Raw genomic sequence first — 15,982 nt, 5'->3', positions numbered from 1 at the left:
AGCGTCCCCCCCACAGTCAAGAAACCATGGAGAACGGTAACTGGAGCTAATGCCTTCAAGCCTTTTCCTTTCCTGGTTTACCATTATAATTCAAGCTACAAACACTGGAGCACTCAAAACGATAGATTTCACTTTGTTAGAACATTTTGTTTGTCAGATTCAAGGATGCCTTGCATCTATGACCTCTGATCACTGCTTCTAAGCAGCGGGCCACACTTCCATCTCTGACATTCAGACTGAGTCTCTCCCCTCTCCCCAGCGCATCACCCCAGTTGTGATCTGAGTCATCCCCAGATTCCCTTGCAGCCCTCTGGGCAGACTGTTAGCAGCAAGAGTAGCCATTTCCCTTCCTGCGCTGGTCTCTCAGAGCACAGGGCTTTCAGCCTGTCAGCAGGCAGCCACGCAGCTCTGTGGGCTCACCTGGCCGGCGCCCGCAGGAATCCCCTGTGGCTGTCACCAGCTGCTGATCAAAGAGATTCAAAATGGCTCCTCCAAAACAAGTGTGTCCTTAACAGCCCAAAGGCTTGCTGCTATTTAAAAAAAAAAAAAAAAAAAGGGCTACAGGCCCTCACCTTCTCTAATAATGCATTACACTCTTCACATACCCCTGTACTTTACCCTATCTCTGCTTTTAAACTAGGGAGGCCTGGCTCTGTCAGCCTCTTTATCTGCAGAAAACTCACAGCTCTCTTCTTTTGCAAGGCATTTTCTGCTGAAGCAGGTCCTTCAGAGCACAGGATTCAGTTCGGGTAAACCAGCTCTGAAACAATTGCTTGATGGCAAAAACGATCATCCTTCCAATGACTCGACCGCTGTGTCCTCCGTTTCTTTCCATTTACTTATGCTGAGCTGATTATTTATTTTATTATTTATTTATTATTTGCTTTATGTAGCTGGACACAATAACGCTACGGAGATAAACTTTGATAAAGGGATATCACCTCCCATCTCCAAACTGTTCTTTACTTCTAGCATTTCATTTGTTGAAAACAATGAAAATGAGTTTTTAATCGTGTAGTTTCAGTGAGCCTTCTAACATTACCACAGAGCAGTATGCTCTCACATCTCTGCAGTATATGGGAAAAAAGAAACTCAAGTCTGTTTTCTACTTTACAAGAAACAACATTGCACTTATCTCAGTCATACCTTTTTTAGATATGACTGTTGTTGACCCAGAACCCCTGGCAGTTACGCCAAACATTTTTTGCTGTCCTTTCTCAGATCAAGGATCTAAAAGAGTCATCATTTTCTTTGAAGGGATGGCATCATTGTGACACAGATAAGAGACTTTTGCTGGGTGCAACTTTCAATCACTGCTTAAAATAGACACACCTTTCCAGTGCTGTCAGCTCCTGTATCTCATATTTTGGTTGATGTTCCACCAGATGAAAGAACAATCTCTATTTATATGCACATGTTTTGACTTCTTAAGGCTTCAGAGAAAAGTTTGGATATAAAAAGCTAAAGTAGTCCAAAAATTCGGAAGGCAAAAAGTCCAAGATTTTAAAATGGTTTCAAGCTAACTTCATGACTTTGACAGGGTATGGATTTTTAGTGCTGAAGTTTATAAATATTGACTATACATATAGTCATTTCTACAGCATCCATGGTTCATTTATCCTCTGTGGTTGCAGACAGGTAATACTGGACAATCTACTCCTCTGCAGCCTGCCCACATCCCTCAGGGCTTTCTGGATTAGGAGCACAACATTCAGCTATGGCAGTTTTAGACTTTGAAATCACATTTGTTCCAACAGCTGGAGGGCTGCTTGTGAGAACCCAATCTACCAAGCCATGCATGGGGCCAACTTGTATCTCATTTAGTAAACTTCAGTATGCAATGCAGGAAGAACTCAACAAGTCCCATTCCTGAACTTAATAAATGCCTTGGGCTCTGAGAGGGCCTATTTGCTGAGTGCAATACTGTAAAAGGTATCTGGAAAAAGCCCAGCTTGAATGAAGTGAGTGAGTTCTCCTTATTTCAGCAGCCAGCGGGGGTCTAACTGATGCACAATGAAGGCATGACCCAAGCTGACTGCATGGTGCCAGTATGGCGCACCTGCAGCAAACTCCCAATTTTCCCCATTATCCCTACCAGCTGATACTCCATACCCCATCACTGCAGACAACTGTAAGGCTTTAGTAGGCTGAAAAGTGTGATTTTATGTTTGTAGAACCATTGTATCCATAAAAATAATTGTTCTAAGAGACTAATTTAGGATTAAGTGCAAAACAAACAAACACCCAACATAAATACAGAAGACTAACACTTCCAATTTAACTTATACAACTCAGTGTTCCAGCTTGTGAGGCTGTTATCCCTGCATCATCATACGTTTGACAGCTGGTTGGACACTATGGACATTATATACCAAACCTGAGAGAGATAATATGATGCATAAGTCAATCCTTAAATTTGTTGTGACAATGATATGAGATTTAGGTTTTCCACATAATGTTCAAGGCTACTGCTTTTACATCCTCTAGCACAGCACTACACAGGAGTTCCTTTCCTTCACTGGCCAACCCAGGGGAGACACTTCCCAGAATGAGTATTCCCTACTAAATGCGTACACGTAAATGTAAAAGGAAAAAATCAAAGAAAACAAAACGCAATTCACACTCAAAACACAGATTAACATGAGCAGAACCTTAATAACTTTGGTAAGAAATAAGTCAACATCCAGAAAACAAAATGGAAAGCGCACAGAATTCCTGCCACATATTAAGCACAGCCACATCTTGAGATCTTGTCCACAGACCTTGGCATCCTTTCACATCCCCACTGACTCCTCCCATTGCAGGAAATATGAATATCTTTATGGCCAAATGTCCCATAGTAACATCCTGACTTCCTTAAAGTAACAAAAAAACAGGTAGCAGCAGCAGAAGGGTGTATGTGAGGAAGCATTGAGGAGAAGGTATGGAAGAGAAGTCAGCATATAGCAAATACAAGCTCTGATATAGGCAGCCCTTGCTGCAGTAAGCAGCATGCATTGGCAAGTACATCAGAGAAAGTGAGACACACAGGAACCCTGACCTGACACTTTCTATTGCACAGTCTGTCATCTGAGTTCCTCACAGCTGCCATGAATAACACCTCTTTTTATGAAGGGCTGTTCCAAAAGAAATATTTCCTATGCTATGATGGTGGCCCACAACATTTGAGGCAGATATTGGTGGTATAGCAATAGACATTGAACCTTCTCACCAATATCCCATTACACGTTGTTGCCATGTGACAGATGGCAGCAGAGGGGCAGTCTGACTAAATGGTGTCTGACATGAATGTGCATATGAAGCAAAGGTGTGTCATTGAATTCCTTCATGTGGAAAACATGGCACCCATTGACATTCCTCAGTGCTTGCAGAACACTTATGGAGACCAAGCAGTGGACATGAGCACAGCAAGGCGGTGGGTGTGCATTTCAGCAGTGGTGACAGCAACTGTGGGTCACCTCAATGCAGATTTACATGAGCACAGCGTGCAGGATGTTGCTGGCAAAAATCCACAGCTAATGGTGATGATAATGTTGAAAAAGAGTATTCTGTAGCTGAGAATTTGCACCACCAAACAGTGTCCTTGTGCTCTTTGTATAACATGTGAGCACATACATGTAATAAGGTTCGGAGTTTTGTTTGCAAGGTTTAGTTGACGATGTTTGTCTTCTGGATTTTTTCCAAGATCTTGTGGTTTTTTTTTTTAAAGCCAGACTACTTCTTACTAATGCAGAATATGTCTACAGGTATATAATAAGTACACCTGAAGATATGAAGATAGAGTTAGGCTCTTCTCAGTGCACAGTGCCATGCCAAGAGGCAATAGATATAAATCAGAACACAGGAGGCTCCATCTGAGCATCAGAAAGAACTGTTTTGCTATGCAGGTGACAGAACACTGACACAGGCTGTCCACAGAGGCTCTGGAGGTCCCTGGGGATCTTAAAAAGCTGCCTGGACATGCGGCTGGGCACCCTGCTCTAGGTGTCCCTACTGGAGCAGGGATTAGGCCAAGTGGATCCACAGTTAATTGATCCACACAGCTAGGCCAGTGGATCAATGTTAACCTCAGTCATTCAGCAATGATGTGAACAGTCCTGAAAAAAGCATAGACAGCATTTATCCACCTGGAAATGGATTGCAGCAGCCAGTGGTAATACAGCAGAACAAGGCCACCCACGATAAGATCAAGTCAGGCAGCTAAGTAAATCCACTGGTTCATTTGTTTCTTCTTTATAAATGGTTTGTTACTTTACACGAATTCAAATTGGTGACTTCCAGCCATTAAGAGGTAGAGTTTGTATTTGTTAATAAATCACACCAATCACAGCACATATGTGCATTGGAAGGAACCCGTGGCAAAAAAATGAGACAGTAACTAGACAAAGGGTGGGAGGATGAGCAATGGGCAGCTCTGAAACAACACATTAATCTGTTCATTAGAGAAAAAGAACTTCCTTAATGATGACAGGTTATTCATTGTAAAATTACATCCTATCACTTGGATGTTATTCCTACACACTATGCTGAGCACTGGCATCAATTGTTTTGGCTTTAGTTCAATCACTGTCAATTACCTCAGATTAATTTACCACTAGCACTAAACATAAAAGTAGGAAATATCTATTACGTACACGGTGTAACTGTTCCTTAACCAACATAAAAATAAATACATACTTCTAAGCAGACCTTGCAAAAGCATTATTGAATAATTCCTATGCCTGTGTTTACATGAATGCATTACCAATTTTCTTTCAATGATAATATGTATCATTATGCTGTATCAGCCTCTGTATCTACAAGCTCATTTTCCTCTGCTGGTCTGTCTTTTATGTCTCCACGGAGACTTAAGTTTTCAAATAACTTTACGGAGGAGCAGCCACACTTTTCTAGGTGAGTTATAGATAGTATAGCTTACATCAGTGGGAGTGATGCATTTAAAAATACCCTTATGAGAGAAACAAACAAAAGGATGGGGCCATAAGCTGTTAGCTTCTCTGCATCTGCAGCCAACTCATGGACACTAAAATAATAATGTGTTTTAGACAGCCTATAAGCCCAATGCCAGTATTTAAGCGAGAAAATCAGTCAATTGCCTCAAAGCCAATACAATGCTAACGACAAATGTATTCTATCCAGCATTTTGTTAAAGACTGCAGGCAGCTACAAACTGCAGGCTCAGAACCTCATGCCAGAAACACTCCCAGTGAAACGCAATATGAAGTTTAATATGAAAAATATTAGTGCTTTCAAATACATTACTTAAACCTGAAGAGACAAGATCCAATTGACATTTCTGTCCTTTTTTCTATTTCTCCCCCACTGCTCCTTCACATTTCCTGTTTTCTCTCTGCACGCTGCCCAAAATATTAAATGATAGCTCTTTGTTCTCAGGTCACGTAGGGGTTTTGAAATGCCCTCCCCTCCTTCCTCCAACTGTACACACAGGGCGAAGACGGGGCCTCTTTGGCACCCACTGGCTAATAGGGGATTCTGAAATTGCAGACAGCTCCCTGGGAAGCAGTGTGGAAGTAATCAGGCTGTAGGACTCTGGAACAGGGACCATGCATCCTAGGCCATAGCAATCCCAATATCTGTGACGATGAAAGCTGTTAGCTATGCCATTGCTCGACTGAGTGGTCAGGAAGGTGCATATTATAGCAAACCATACTGAAGTAGAGACAGAGGAGACCCTCTACAGAGAATTTTTATTCTGCTGATGTATTCCTACAGCCATATATATAGAAAGCCGTAATTCTGTATTTCTGACTTCCTGCCACAACTCGCTCCTCTTATGCTCCTCACCTCTTTCACATCTCATGTAGCCCTACTCCTTAAGAAAGCTCTCATTAATTCCACCTAGAAGAAAACCAGCAAAACACAAGGAGGACTTCCATACTTCTTGAGCTTACATTTCTTCACCTATCCTATACCTAATTCCACCACACTCCTCATGCATGTTTCTTATCTTCTCCCTTACTACTCCTGTGGCTTAGCGAGAGCATCCTACCTACAGATGTTATTTGCAGCCCTTCTTGCTCTTCTCTGCAAACACTTTTTTCCTGATTCAATATCTTTCACTGAATACACTCTTAGACACTTCTATTTGAAATATGAACCTCAACTCCATTCAGTACCACTTCCCTTTCCTTTCCAAAGTCAGTATCTACACTGTTTGAGTAACTGGAAAACCTGCTGAATGAAATGGGACAAAAGCAATGACATGCCTTCTGCACCCCACCTGTACTCCAACAAAGTCACTTTCACCCAACTCAAGTATTCGCCTCCCTGGCCAGTGCTCAGATATACTGTCCTGTCTTCTTCCTTCCCTGATCCATCTTCTGAAGCACAGATAGCAACAATGTTAATGTGTTAATTTTTTTTTTTTTTTTTTTAATGTTTCCATAAGATACAATCATATTTAGGACTAATCTCAGCCCCTCTACATACGCTGGAAACAAAAGATCTAATCCACATGAGAAGCAGCTCAAAGCAAGTCCACTGAAATCAGTTAGCTCTGATGTGCCTGGGATTCTGCCTCAACCTGTAGAGATCTTTGGTTTCCATCTCTATTTACACACAGCAGCTGTGTGTTATTGCCACACTAAAAGCTTATCTAAGCACACACTATTTGAACAAACATGAAGTGTTACAAGGACACATATCATAATTCCAGTAAGGTGAGTTTATAGTTGAAATCTCACACTCAGTCCCTTTAGAAACATTATCATAGCACATCATACAATAAGTCATCAAGTACAACCTTGGATGAAGTAATTTCTTGCTTTGGTAGTCAATTTATATCGGAATTTTTTGTTTGTTTTTAATTTGCACGGGTGATTCAGCACCTGTTTACAGACCCTCGATGGAGAAAGTCTCAGTGATCTTACATTCCAGTCTCACAAGGTACTGCCCTCAACACATCAGAGTGACAGCCTAACCAGCAACCACAGGACTGGGTGGATGGGGGCAAAAGCGGTTAAACTTCAGGATTCAAGTCTTCCACTTCTATTTTTCCACTTGTACTACCCCAAAGCAAAGCAAAACAAAAGCCTAAGCTACCCCCAGCTGTTCAGGAGATAAGCCAGGACAAAAATGTAATGGATCTTAAGTGTGCCCTTCATGTGAGCAGGGTGGAGGGACCTGTTTAAGTGCTGTGCTATGTGCACAACTTCAGGGAGACTCTGCTCACCCACTTCCTGATCTGAGGTCTATGTCATCACACTCAGCAGCCTACTTTTCCTACTTTTGCAACCTGAGTTTGTGCTGGGCATTGCATGCTGTTGAAACTAAAGGAGACTGACTGCATGAGGAAAGGCAAAGCGTATGGAAAGAACAGCACAGAGGAAGTACTGTACTGCCTCAGATAGCAAAGGCCTCTGAGGAAACCACACGTTTCTGTTTGGAAAGAAGTCCTTCATGTGCTTCTGTTGATCGGGCAAGGTCTGTCCTTTCCTGAGAAGGCAGAAAGCAACGTTTTCAATATGCTAATGGAAAATAACCTGTTGGGGAGATCAGAGACAACACACCACAGAGGGCCGTCTGCACCTCCCAGGCAGAGATGGAATTAAGCAGGTTGAAAACCTGGCACGAAAAGAGGCATACAAGCTTTAAAAAAACCCCACACAAATAGCTGTCCGTGTTATGTAACTTAGGGCACAACAAAACATCGCTCAAAGATGAAAAAGCTTTTATCAGACAGGTGGTAATGCTGACGCCCAGAGCAAAAGCTGGGCTTACAAATTGTCAATAAACTGGGCCAAAACATGGCATTCTGTCTCAAATTCCTCTACTGATTTTCAGCTGCAAGCAAAAGGAGGATAAGCAGAAGTTAGCTTAAATTCAAGTATCTACATTATACTTCTTATTACCAAATATTGCTTTGGTTGCACAAGTATCCCGATTTGCAGATAAGTTACTGTACAAGAGGAAAGGGAAGAACCAAAATCTGAGCTTCACTGAGGTAGAAAACAGGAACTTTGTTCTTGTCCTAAATCCAGTGTTTGGAGTTCAGGACTTTGGCTTCTTTTCAGCACAGCACTTAAGAATTTGTTTAATTCCAGGGGTTTCTGTAAGACTTAAACACGCTTTGTGACATCTTCCTGAATAGGAGTACGATTATTCACAGAAGCAGCATAGCTGTTTCTCAGGGGAATGGTTGTGCCTCATGGGTCTCCTGGGTAAAGCATGAGCTGATAGAGGGAAAAAAATCAATTTCAATAGGGACTAAAAATAAATGGCTTTTTTAAGACATGAGTCTTTTCCTCACATTCAGGACCTATTTGGGCTCGTACCTCATCAATGTTAACAAGACTATTAACGTAGAGTAATATCTCATTACTGCACTCAGTGCTTAAACAGGTATTTTAGAGTGGACCTTTCCTACAGCATCCTCATTTCCTATAGCACCCTCCTCTTCATATGCCAGTTCATGGGCATCTCCATTGACAAAATACCACGATTTGCTTCACAGGCAGAAAAAAAAAAAACAACAACAACAACCATAAATTAACAACACTAACCCTGTTAAAAACAGCCACAACAAAACTCCAGCTGTGCTGTGAGCAAACCACCACATGTTTTCATTTCCGCTGCAATCTCTCAAGCCCTGACATCTCATTACAAAAGCCAGCAGAGTGGGTTTTCCCCCCACAGGAAAAGTAATCAGAAACACAGGTTTAATTGGAAAATGACTGTAGTTACTGTTGTACGGCATATCCAGCTTCTCCTTAGTAAAATCTCAGAGAAAAGGAAGATGTCTGTGATCTAAATTAAACCACATCCTTGTGAAACTATTCACAAGAATCAGATGGCCCCAGGACTGCACAGCGGCAGGTAGCACTCCATGGTGCTGGCCCAGCTTTCCCCTGTGCAAGCATCAAACCAAAATAATGAAGAATTAAGAGAGAATTCTCAAGCCCTGGGTGCTACTACTGGTTGGAGGGGGGTTCTTACATAAATATTCCTACTTTACATGTGGGGCATTTCACAGAGCTAGAGAAGAAAGCAATAAATAAGAAACTCCACGAATGCTCTGGCACCTAACTGTACAGAGGGAAAAGTTTTGCGAACTGCAAAAGGTGGAGTTTCGCAGAATTTACTTAAAGGCCCACTATTGATGGGTTTTCACATAATTCCACTTGGCTTACAATAGCAGCACGATCCTTTCTCAAAAACTCTTTAAACAGCACAGTCATTTCCAAAATCTGGTTCAGGGCGTTTTAAAAGACAGCTCAGCGCATCAAATACATCCAGCCCTGCACTGGGACCGCAAACACGGTATTGTAATAAAACCCAGGAGCGCCGTGCGGTAAGCGGCGTGATAAACTCTTACACGACACAATGACTCCCGAGCCCAAACCTCGGGCAGCAGCGCTCCCCGGGACCGGCGGTTCCGGGCTGGGCAAGGGCAGAATGCAACAACAGGCAGAGCGCCGTCCGCCTCCCGCCCGCGCGCACCGTGACTGTGCAAGATGCCCGCAGGTGCCACCGAGGCGCAAGCGGCGCGAAAGGTCGGAGCGGAGCGCAGCGCAGCGCCGCACGGCCGCCCCGTTCGGCGGGCGCTGTTGCCCGGGTTACGGCGAGGCGCGGCCCGACCCCGGGGCGCCGCCGGCCGTGGGGGAGGGCGCCGCGCGCCGAAAGGAGAGCGCCGGCCGCCGCCCCCCGCCTCCCCAAGCCGCTGCCCGCCGCCGCTCGGCCCCCTCCGCGCGTTCCCCCCTCGGCCGCCGCGCGCGGCCTTCGCTGCGGTATCGCGTCCCCGCGCCGGGCGGCTCCGAGGAACGGGGCCCAGGGCGGCCGCCCCGCTCCCGGCACCTGCCGGCCTCCGCCCGCCGCCCCGTACCTACCACACGGAGCCGTAGGCGCCCGAGCCCACGGGCGTGAGGTTCTGGTAGCGCTGCGGCACCTCCCACACCGTCTTGTTCAGCTCCTGCCGGTAGAAGCCGCCGCGCTCGGACATCTTAGCGGAGCCGCCGCCAGCGAAGGCAGCAGCAGTGGCGGTCGCCCCTCAGCCGGGGCGGGGAGCGAGGCGGGCACGGCCGGCGCCGGCGGGAGGAGGGACCGCAAGGGGAAGGGGAGGAGAAGGCGGCGGGCCGGGCCGGGCCGGGGGCAGTGCCGGGTCGGGGAGCCCGGAGGGGAGGGGCCGCAGTGCAGCCCCGGGGCGCGGGCCGGGCACGGTGTGCTGCTCGGGGAACTGGGCGGGGCGGGAGGAGCTGAGGGCCGCTCTGACGGAGCTCCCGGAGGTACCGGAGTCCCCCTGACAGCATTAACTCCGTGCGCTCACTGTTAACGCTTTTCGACGGGGAAGACTGCAGTGACGAATATTACGGGACAAGTCTTGAAAACGTTATATGCCCCAAGCACAGCAACTAAATTAAAGGGCTCTCTGGTTTGTGCATTGGTTCGTATTTTCAGAACACACTTTGTATCAGCGACTTGCGGAATCAGCAATGTAGGCACCGCGTACAATTTCATTTCACAATTTCCTATGCTGCCTTTGGCACCCATACTCTACATGCAAGCAGCCTGCTTGCACCGGGGCAGTGTGCGGGCATCGCTCAGGGGCTTCTGCCTCTGAATCAGCAGCAGATGCAGATCCTCTCCTTTCAGAACCTCACTGAAGTCTGCTCTGTTCCTATACCACTAGTCGCTGGTTGCCCAAGTTCAGCTCTGAAGCCCCAGACCACATTGCAATACAGGGCTTCTGCAACGAGGCTGCCCAAGTGAACAGCACTAGCAACTTTAGGGCTCAGTGCATTTCAGGTTAAAAACGAAATGGCTGACATTATAATGAAGCCTTTTGGAACCACCCATTCCGTAGGCACTCAGTGCTCTTACCACCACTGTTTGTCCTTGCTTCCCCCTGCTCCAGTGCAACAAGCATCTCTGGTCTTCCAAGAGCCCACTCCTTGGTCTCACCTGAATTTCTGTGCTGAAGGCATAGAGTAAAACAACACATCTGTGCGACTTAGCTTTCTCAGTAGCATCGTTTCGAATTTTAAGATTAGAATAACAGTACAGTCATTCTATACCGAACCAGGAAGAAGTGCATCCTTCCCACCCTCCTAAAGAAGTCCAAAATCTTTCACAATGCCCAAAATGAAGCAAATAATCCTGTTTACTGACTTCAATCTGTCTCTTGCAGCATGTCAGCCTCTGTCCTTCACCCGCTCACTACGTGTTACATTGCTTCTTGCTAACTCCAGCAATCATTTGTGGAGCTTGGATCTATCCATATCTGCCCAAGCTTCTAATCATGCAGTTCCCACAGGAGTCAATTTTCCGTCTGCTTGATATTTACAGTCTCTCTCAATTTCCTGTCTTCTATGAAATTCTGTCAGATATTTGTACTGCAATCATTACAGGGAGATTGCATTTGATTACCTTGTTTTATTGGACACTACATATATGATGTTCTTTTCCATGTAACAAGGGAGATATTAGAAAACATACTCGCAGAATGAACCACCCTTATAGCACAATAAGCACCTGCCTGCCCTCCCTAGTGAATTATACTGACATTTCTATTCAATAAGATTAACTAACTGTCCCTTTTATATAAGACTTCATGGAATCCACTAGCTAAAATCTATATGTGATAAAAACAGCCCACATCCAGAGACCCCAGAGGACAGCACATGTGAGCAACTTCGGAGCCGGACAGATTTGGATATCCAAACACCCCCTGTAAGGCCAGCCCTGCCTGTGCCTTCCTGCCTGCAGCAGGAGGAAGAAGACACAGCCTTCTTGGTGAGCCCATTTCTTTGCTTTTGGATACTTTTTTGATGGCTGGCCAGTTGTTTGTATGTGTAACTCTGCAACACTGACACAAACAATAAACATGGAAACTCATCAGGAAGAAAGAATGCTACCTGAGTACTGAAAGCATGTCATCTTTTGGTGGGAGATAGAATCCTGGTACTGCAAAACCAGGACTTCAGAAAACACAAGACATCAGCAGAACAGGGCTCTGACTTCTCTCCCTTTAACTGCTGTAAACACTGGGTAAGCTAACAGCAGATTTACAATGCATGCTGAAGCTTCAGTATGAACCACCTTGGTTCTGCAGTGGATCTCTTACAGACTTAGTATTGAGCTTGGAGATGCCCATCAATAATACTGAGACTGTTATGAAGATCTTTTCTATCTTGATTCTTTTGAAAATGTTGTAGTTAATAACTGACGTGTTAAGAAACAAAACATCGATTGAGGAATGTTACATACATTACACTGAACAACAAAACATTGTGGTAATCGCATATAATGCTGGCTTTATTTTCAGGTTCTTGTGAACTTCTGAAACCACATCTACAAGCATGTAATTATATCATGGAAAAGCTGTCAGTATTTATAATGACATAAAGATGAAGTACAGGCAGCAGGAGAGGCTTAATGGAGCTTTCTGTAGATAGCAAGTCAGTCATTAGCTGGTCCTAATACATCTGTTTGTGTGAGATTGCTTTGCAAGAGATTGTATACCTTTTTTTGAAATATAAGACACTTGTTGCATATGCCTGCCAGGTTGTATCAACCTTATTTCTATTAACACCAGTTTGACTTGCCCTTTGCCACAAAACACCTATTTGGTAACCTTACCTACCACCCAAGTTGATTCGCCGCTGGACCATGGCACAGCTAAGGGCCTTGCTTTGAAGAAATCTGTTGAAATATAACTGCTCATTTTGGACCTCAAGTTTGATCATGGGAAATCCAGGTCTCCTATAAGAAAGTACAAAACCTGCTGAGGAATCTTGCACTGAAGATTAAAAGAAAAACTGGATTATATCATAATAATGGCATGTCAGGTACAGGTTTTTGTTATTTCTGAGCAGATAGATTCTACTTAGATGTTAGCACTGGGGCTTTGTTTCTGTCTCCTGCATTTTCTGTGTTAAATTGCCTTGATCTCTTGGTACCTCAGTGCCACCTTTCCATTTATGAACCAAGTCTCAGATTGTTTTCCTACCTTAAAAATAAATACACGTAATATTGATATTGCCTCAGATAATAATAGCGCTCACGCTATCTATGATTATTTTTTGCAGACACTGATAACAATATTTTTCATGCTGCTGTGGACACAGGGTGGGAAATTTTTCTCATATCCGTTTGAATGAATGTAAGCAGAAAAAAAATCAAGCAGCTTCCTTTACCTAACCCTAATAGCAAACCACATCTCAGCCTCCTGTAGCTTGCCAGTACTTGGTGGTAATGTTTTCTTCACCCAGGAGCAACATATGGGTATTAATCTAAGCTCATGCTGATATTGGATTTTCAATTGGGACAGTGAACGTGTTAGCAATTGGCATCACGAGTCTCCAAAGTGAATTTAATCAAATACAATATCCTGCTCAGTCATGTCAACAAGGGCTTCTCAGTGTATGTATTTTCAGAACAAAGCCATAATTGTAAAAAAAAATAAACGCAGATTTAACTTTTAAATAATTCCTAATTTAGTAAATAAAGGTCCAGATATAATGAGGCAAGACTGAGATGGGCCATTAGTATATGGTGTGTGTTTTCCTTTGTCTCTCTTGCAGTCCATGTAATTATGTTGTCTTGTGTCTCACAACTCCATGATACTTTATTCTTATGCATAATACAGCATAATTCAAACGCAGCCCAATATTGACATGCATAATCAGTAGTTGCAGAGAGCGCAGCACTGTTCCCATTCAAGTCAGAGACAAATTTCATTACGTGAATGGGAACAAGAACACATTGTTCCAAAAGCATTAATTTGGGTTTATGCCTTGGATAAACATCAGCTATAAATTTCACCTGCTTGACTCCAAAGAGAGTCCAAAGATAAAAGCAGATGTGTGTGTAAGAGCTGACAGAATCTAGGCTTTCTGCTTTTCTGATCCATATAGGAAATCACACTTGAGGGAAGCTGCTTAGATGACCATTGTCTTCTCTCCTTGGGCTCTGAAGAAAACACCATAGGACCCTTAAAATGGCTGTGCACTCCTAACTACGAATTCTTCTAACCACAATCAGAAATATTTATGAATTGGGCCAGTTGTATTAATCCTTTTACCTAAAACCATGTTCTTTCCACACAGCAAGTCCATATGAAGAGAATGCAATACTCACAGGGCTTCTCAACAGCTGTGGATGCATGTGTGTTCAAACTTGCATGGAAGAGCTATGCCTGCTTTGGCCTATTCCTGTGAGATTTCATGCTACAAAATGTGGTAAGCACTAATGGAATGCAATACTTGCAGATAAGAGAGAACAATTTGTGAATTCTCATTCATCTTTAACTCTTTGTGAATGGCTAAAAGGAACAGGTATCAATGCTAAAACCTGTAAAAACAGAAGAAAAATCATAAATAAAGTATCAGCCTTGCTTAATATGGGAGGCACGTATTCACATGCCTTCATTTGCCATCTGCTACTCATCTACAGAATTTTGTGCTTCAATCTGGAGCTGTTCATTTCCCATAAAGCAACTATGCTCACCCTTGTCATACCAAAACTACTGCATCATTCCCTGTTCCTGTATCTTTCAATCACTGTTAGAGGTATTGTGAGGATGCAGCTCTCCAGCTACCTCAGAAAAATTGTACGAATTCAATTCTCCTACAGTATATGAACCTCTCCAACCTATCTGCAGGTGTTTGGGCTTTTTCCACCAGCATGACTCCATTGTACAGTGTGCTATTCCACTAAGGTGAAAAGTGGATTTTCTACTTCAGTAACAAACAAGATCCTCCTCGTTGATTCTGTAATGTCACCTTCTCAGTTTCAGCTTTAGATCCTGGCAGTGGACCCTGCTGAACAGAATTCTGGTTGCTCAGAACGAGTGTGTCAGCAGGACTCCAAATAGTGGCTGTAATGTGACAAATTGCATGGCAGATGCTGAGCAGCAAAGGCAATGACAAACCCTATGGAGGCATGCCCTCTGCCGAGGCTTCACAGGAGCTTGATAAACCCAATGGAACAGCTGCTGCACGGCTTGGCACACTGTGCATTTACCAGGCACACTTGGACCCATGACATACTTTGCTTGCTAAATATCTGGATCCAACTTGCAACTAATATTATTATGGCAGGATGGTAAGACAGTAATGTGATGTGCTTCAAATAATTTCAAACAGCAATTTGGATTAAAACTGTGATCTGTGTGATCCACATTCTGTTCAAAAGATGCCATCAGTAAAGGCAACAGTTTTCGAAATTTCATCCTCATTCAGGATGTATTTGATACACATGGGATCCTTAAGGCTATTCAGACTGTGTATCTACTGCAATCTCATCATATTTCTCTCTATGAACCCGCAAAACTGTTGCAAGAGAGTAATTGGTTAGTCCTCTGTTTTCTTGTACTAAGTAAGCTCTGCCCATAGATAAAAAAAATCTTTTATGTGTATTGTCCTCTTAAAGCAAATAGTCATAAATCTTTGTATATAGGGCTGTGGAGACATATGACAGATACATAGTAATAGGTCAGAAATAAATATCAGTTGGCACCACTGTCTACCTGTTCTATATCACTGTATGTAACTGTACACAGTTAAAAGAAATGGATAAAAGCAATGACAGAGATAAGGCTTTTTTGAGAAACAGTTGGAGGCCCTGAACCTCAGATATTAAGTCTTTCAATATCTTTATAAACCAGAGCTTAACAAAAGGAATACTAAATCTCAATAAAATCAGAAGGCCTGGAAGAGAGTGGGATTATCAGCTACTGCAAGAAATATGCAGAGCAGATCCTTGCTGCAGCAAGTGTGCAGCCAGGCAAAGAGGTGAGGAGGCCCAGGTTGGAGAGAGCATCCAAGGCGAGGCTGCTTCCAATCTTATCCTACCCTACCATACCCTAACCTACCCTACCCCGTCCTGCTGAAGTGGCAACATTTCTACAGTGTTTCAGTAACCACAGTATATTTCTTTGAAGAAAAGGCTTACCTTTTCCTTTGACTCTGAGAAGCAAAAACTGTAAAAACTTGCATGGAGGAGATTATTTCATGAAAAAATGTTT

The 15,982-nt window shown here is 43.6% G+C and overlaps 1 protein-coding gene across 1 annotated transcript in view; it reads right to left on the bottom strand.

Annotated features, from left to right (window-relative positions):
* The window catches only part of MAPK11 (mitogen-activated protein kinase 11), a gene marked incomplete at both ends in the record, with an annotated part of 28,873 nt that extends 18,915 nt beyond the window's left edge, over positions 1-9,958 (bottom strand). Inside the window, one exon of the mRNA XM_079536157.1 lies at positions 9,846-9,958. Within this exon, the coding sequence (XP_079392283.1) occupies positions 9,846-9,958 (113 nt within the window). The remainder of the gene's footprint in view (positions 1-9,845) is intronic.
* Between the last annotated feature and the right edge of the window lie 6,024 nt (positions 9,959-15,982).

Source organism: Tetrao urogallus (assembly GCF_951394365.1).
Source record: "Tetrao urogallus genome assembly, chromosome: 1".
Classification (NCBI taxonomy): domain Eukaryota; kingdom Metazoa; phylum Chordata; class Aves; order Galliformes; family Phasianidae; genus Tetrao; species Tetrao urogallus.
This window is presented reverse-complemented; position numbering and strand designations above follow the sequence as displayed.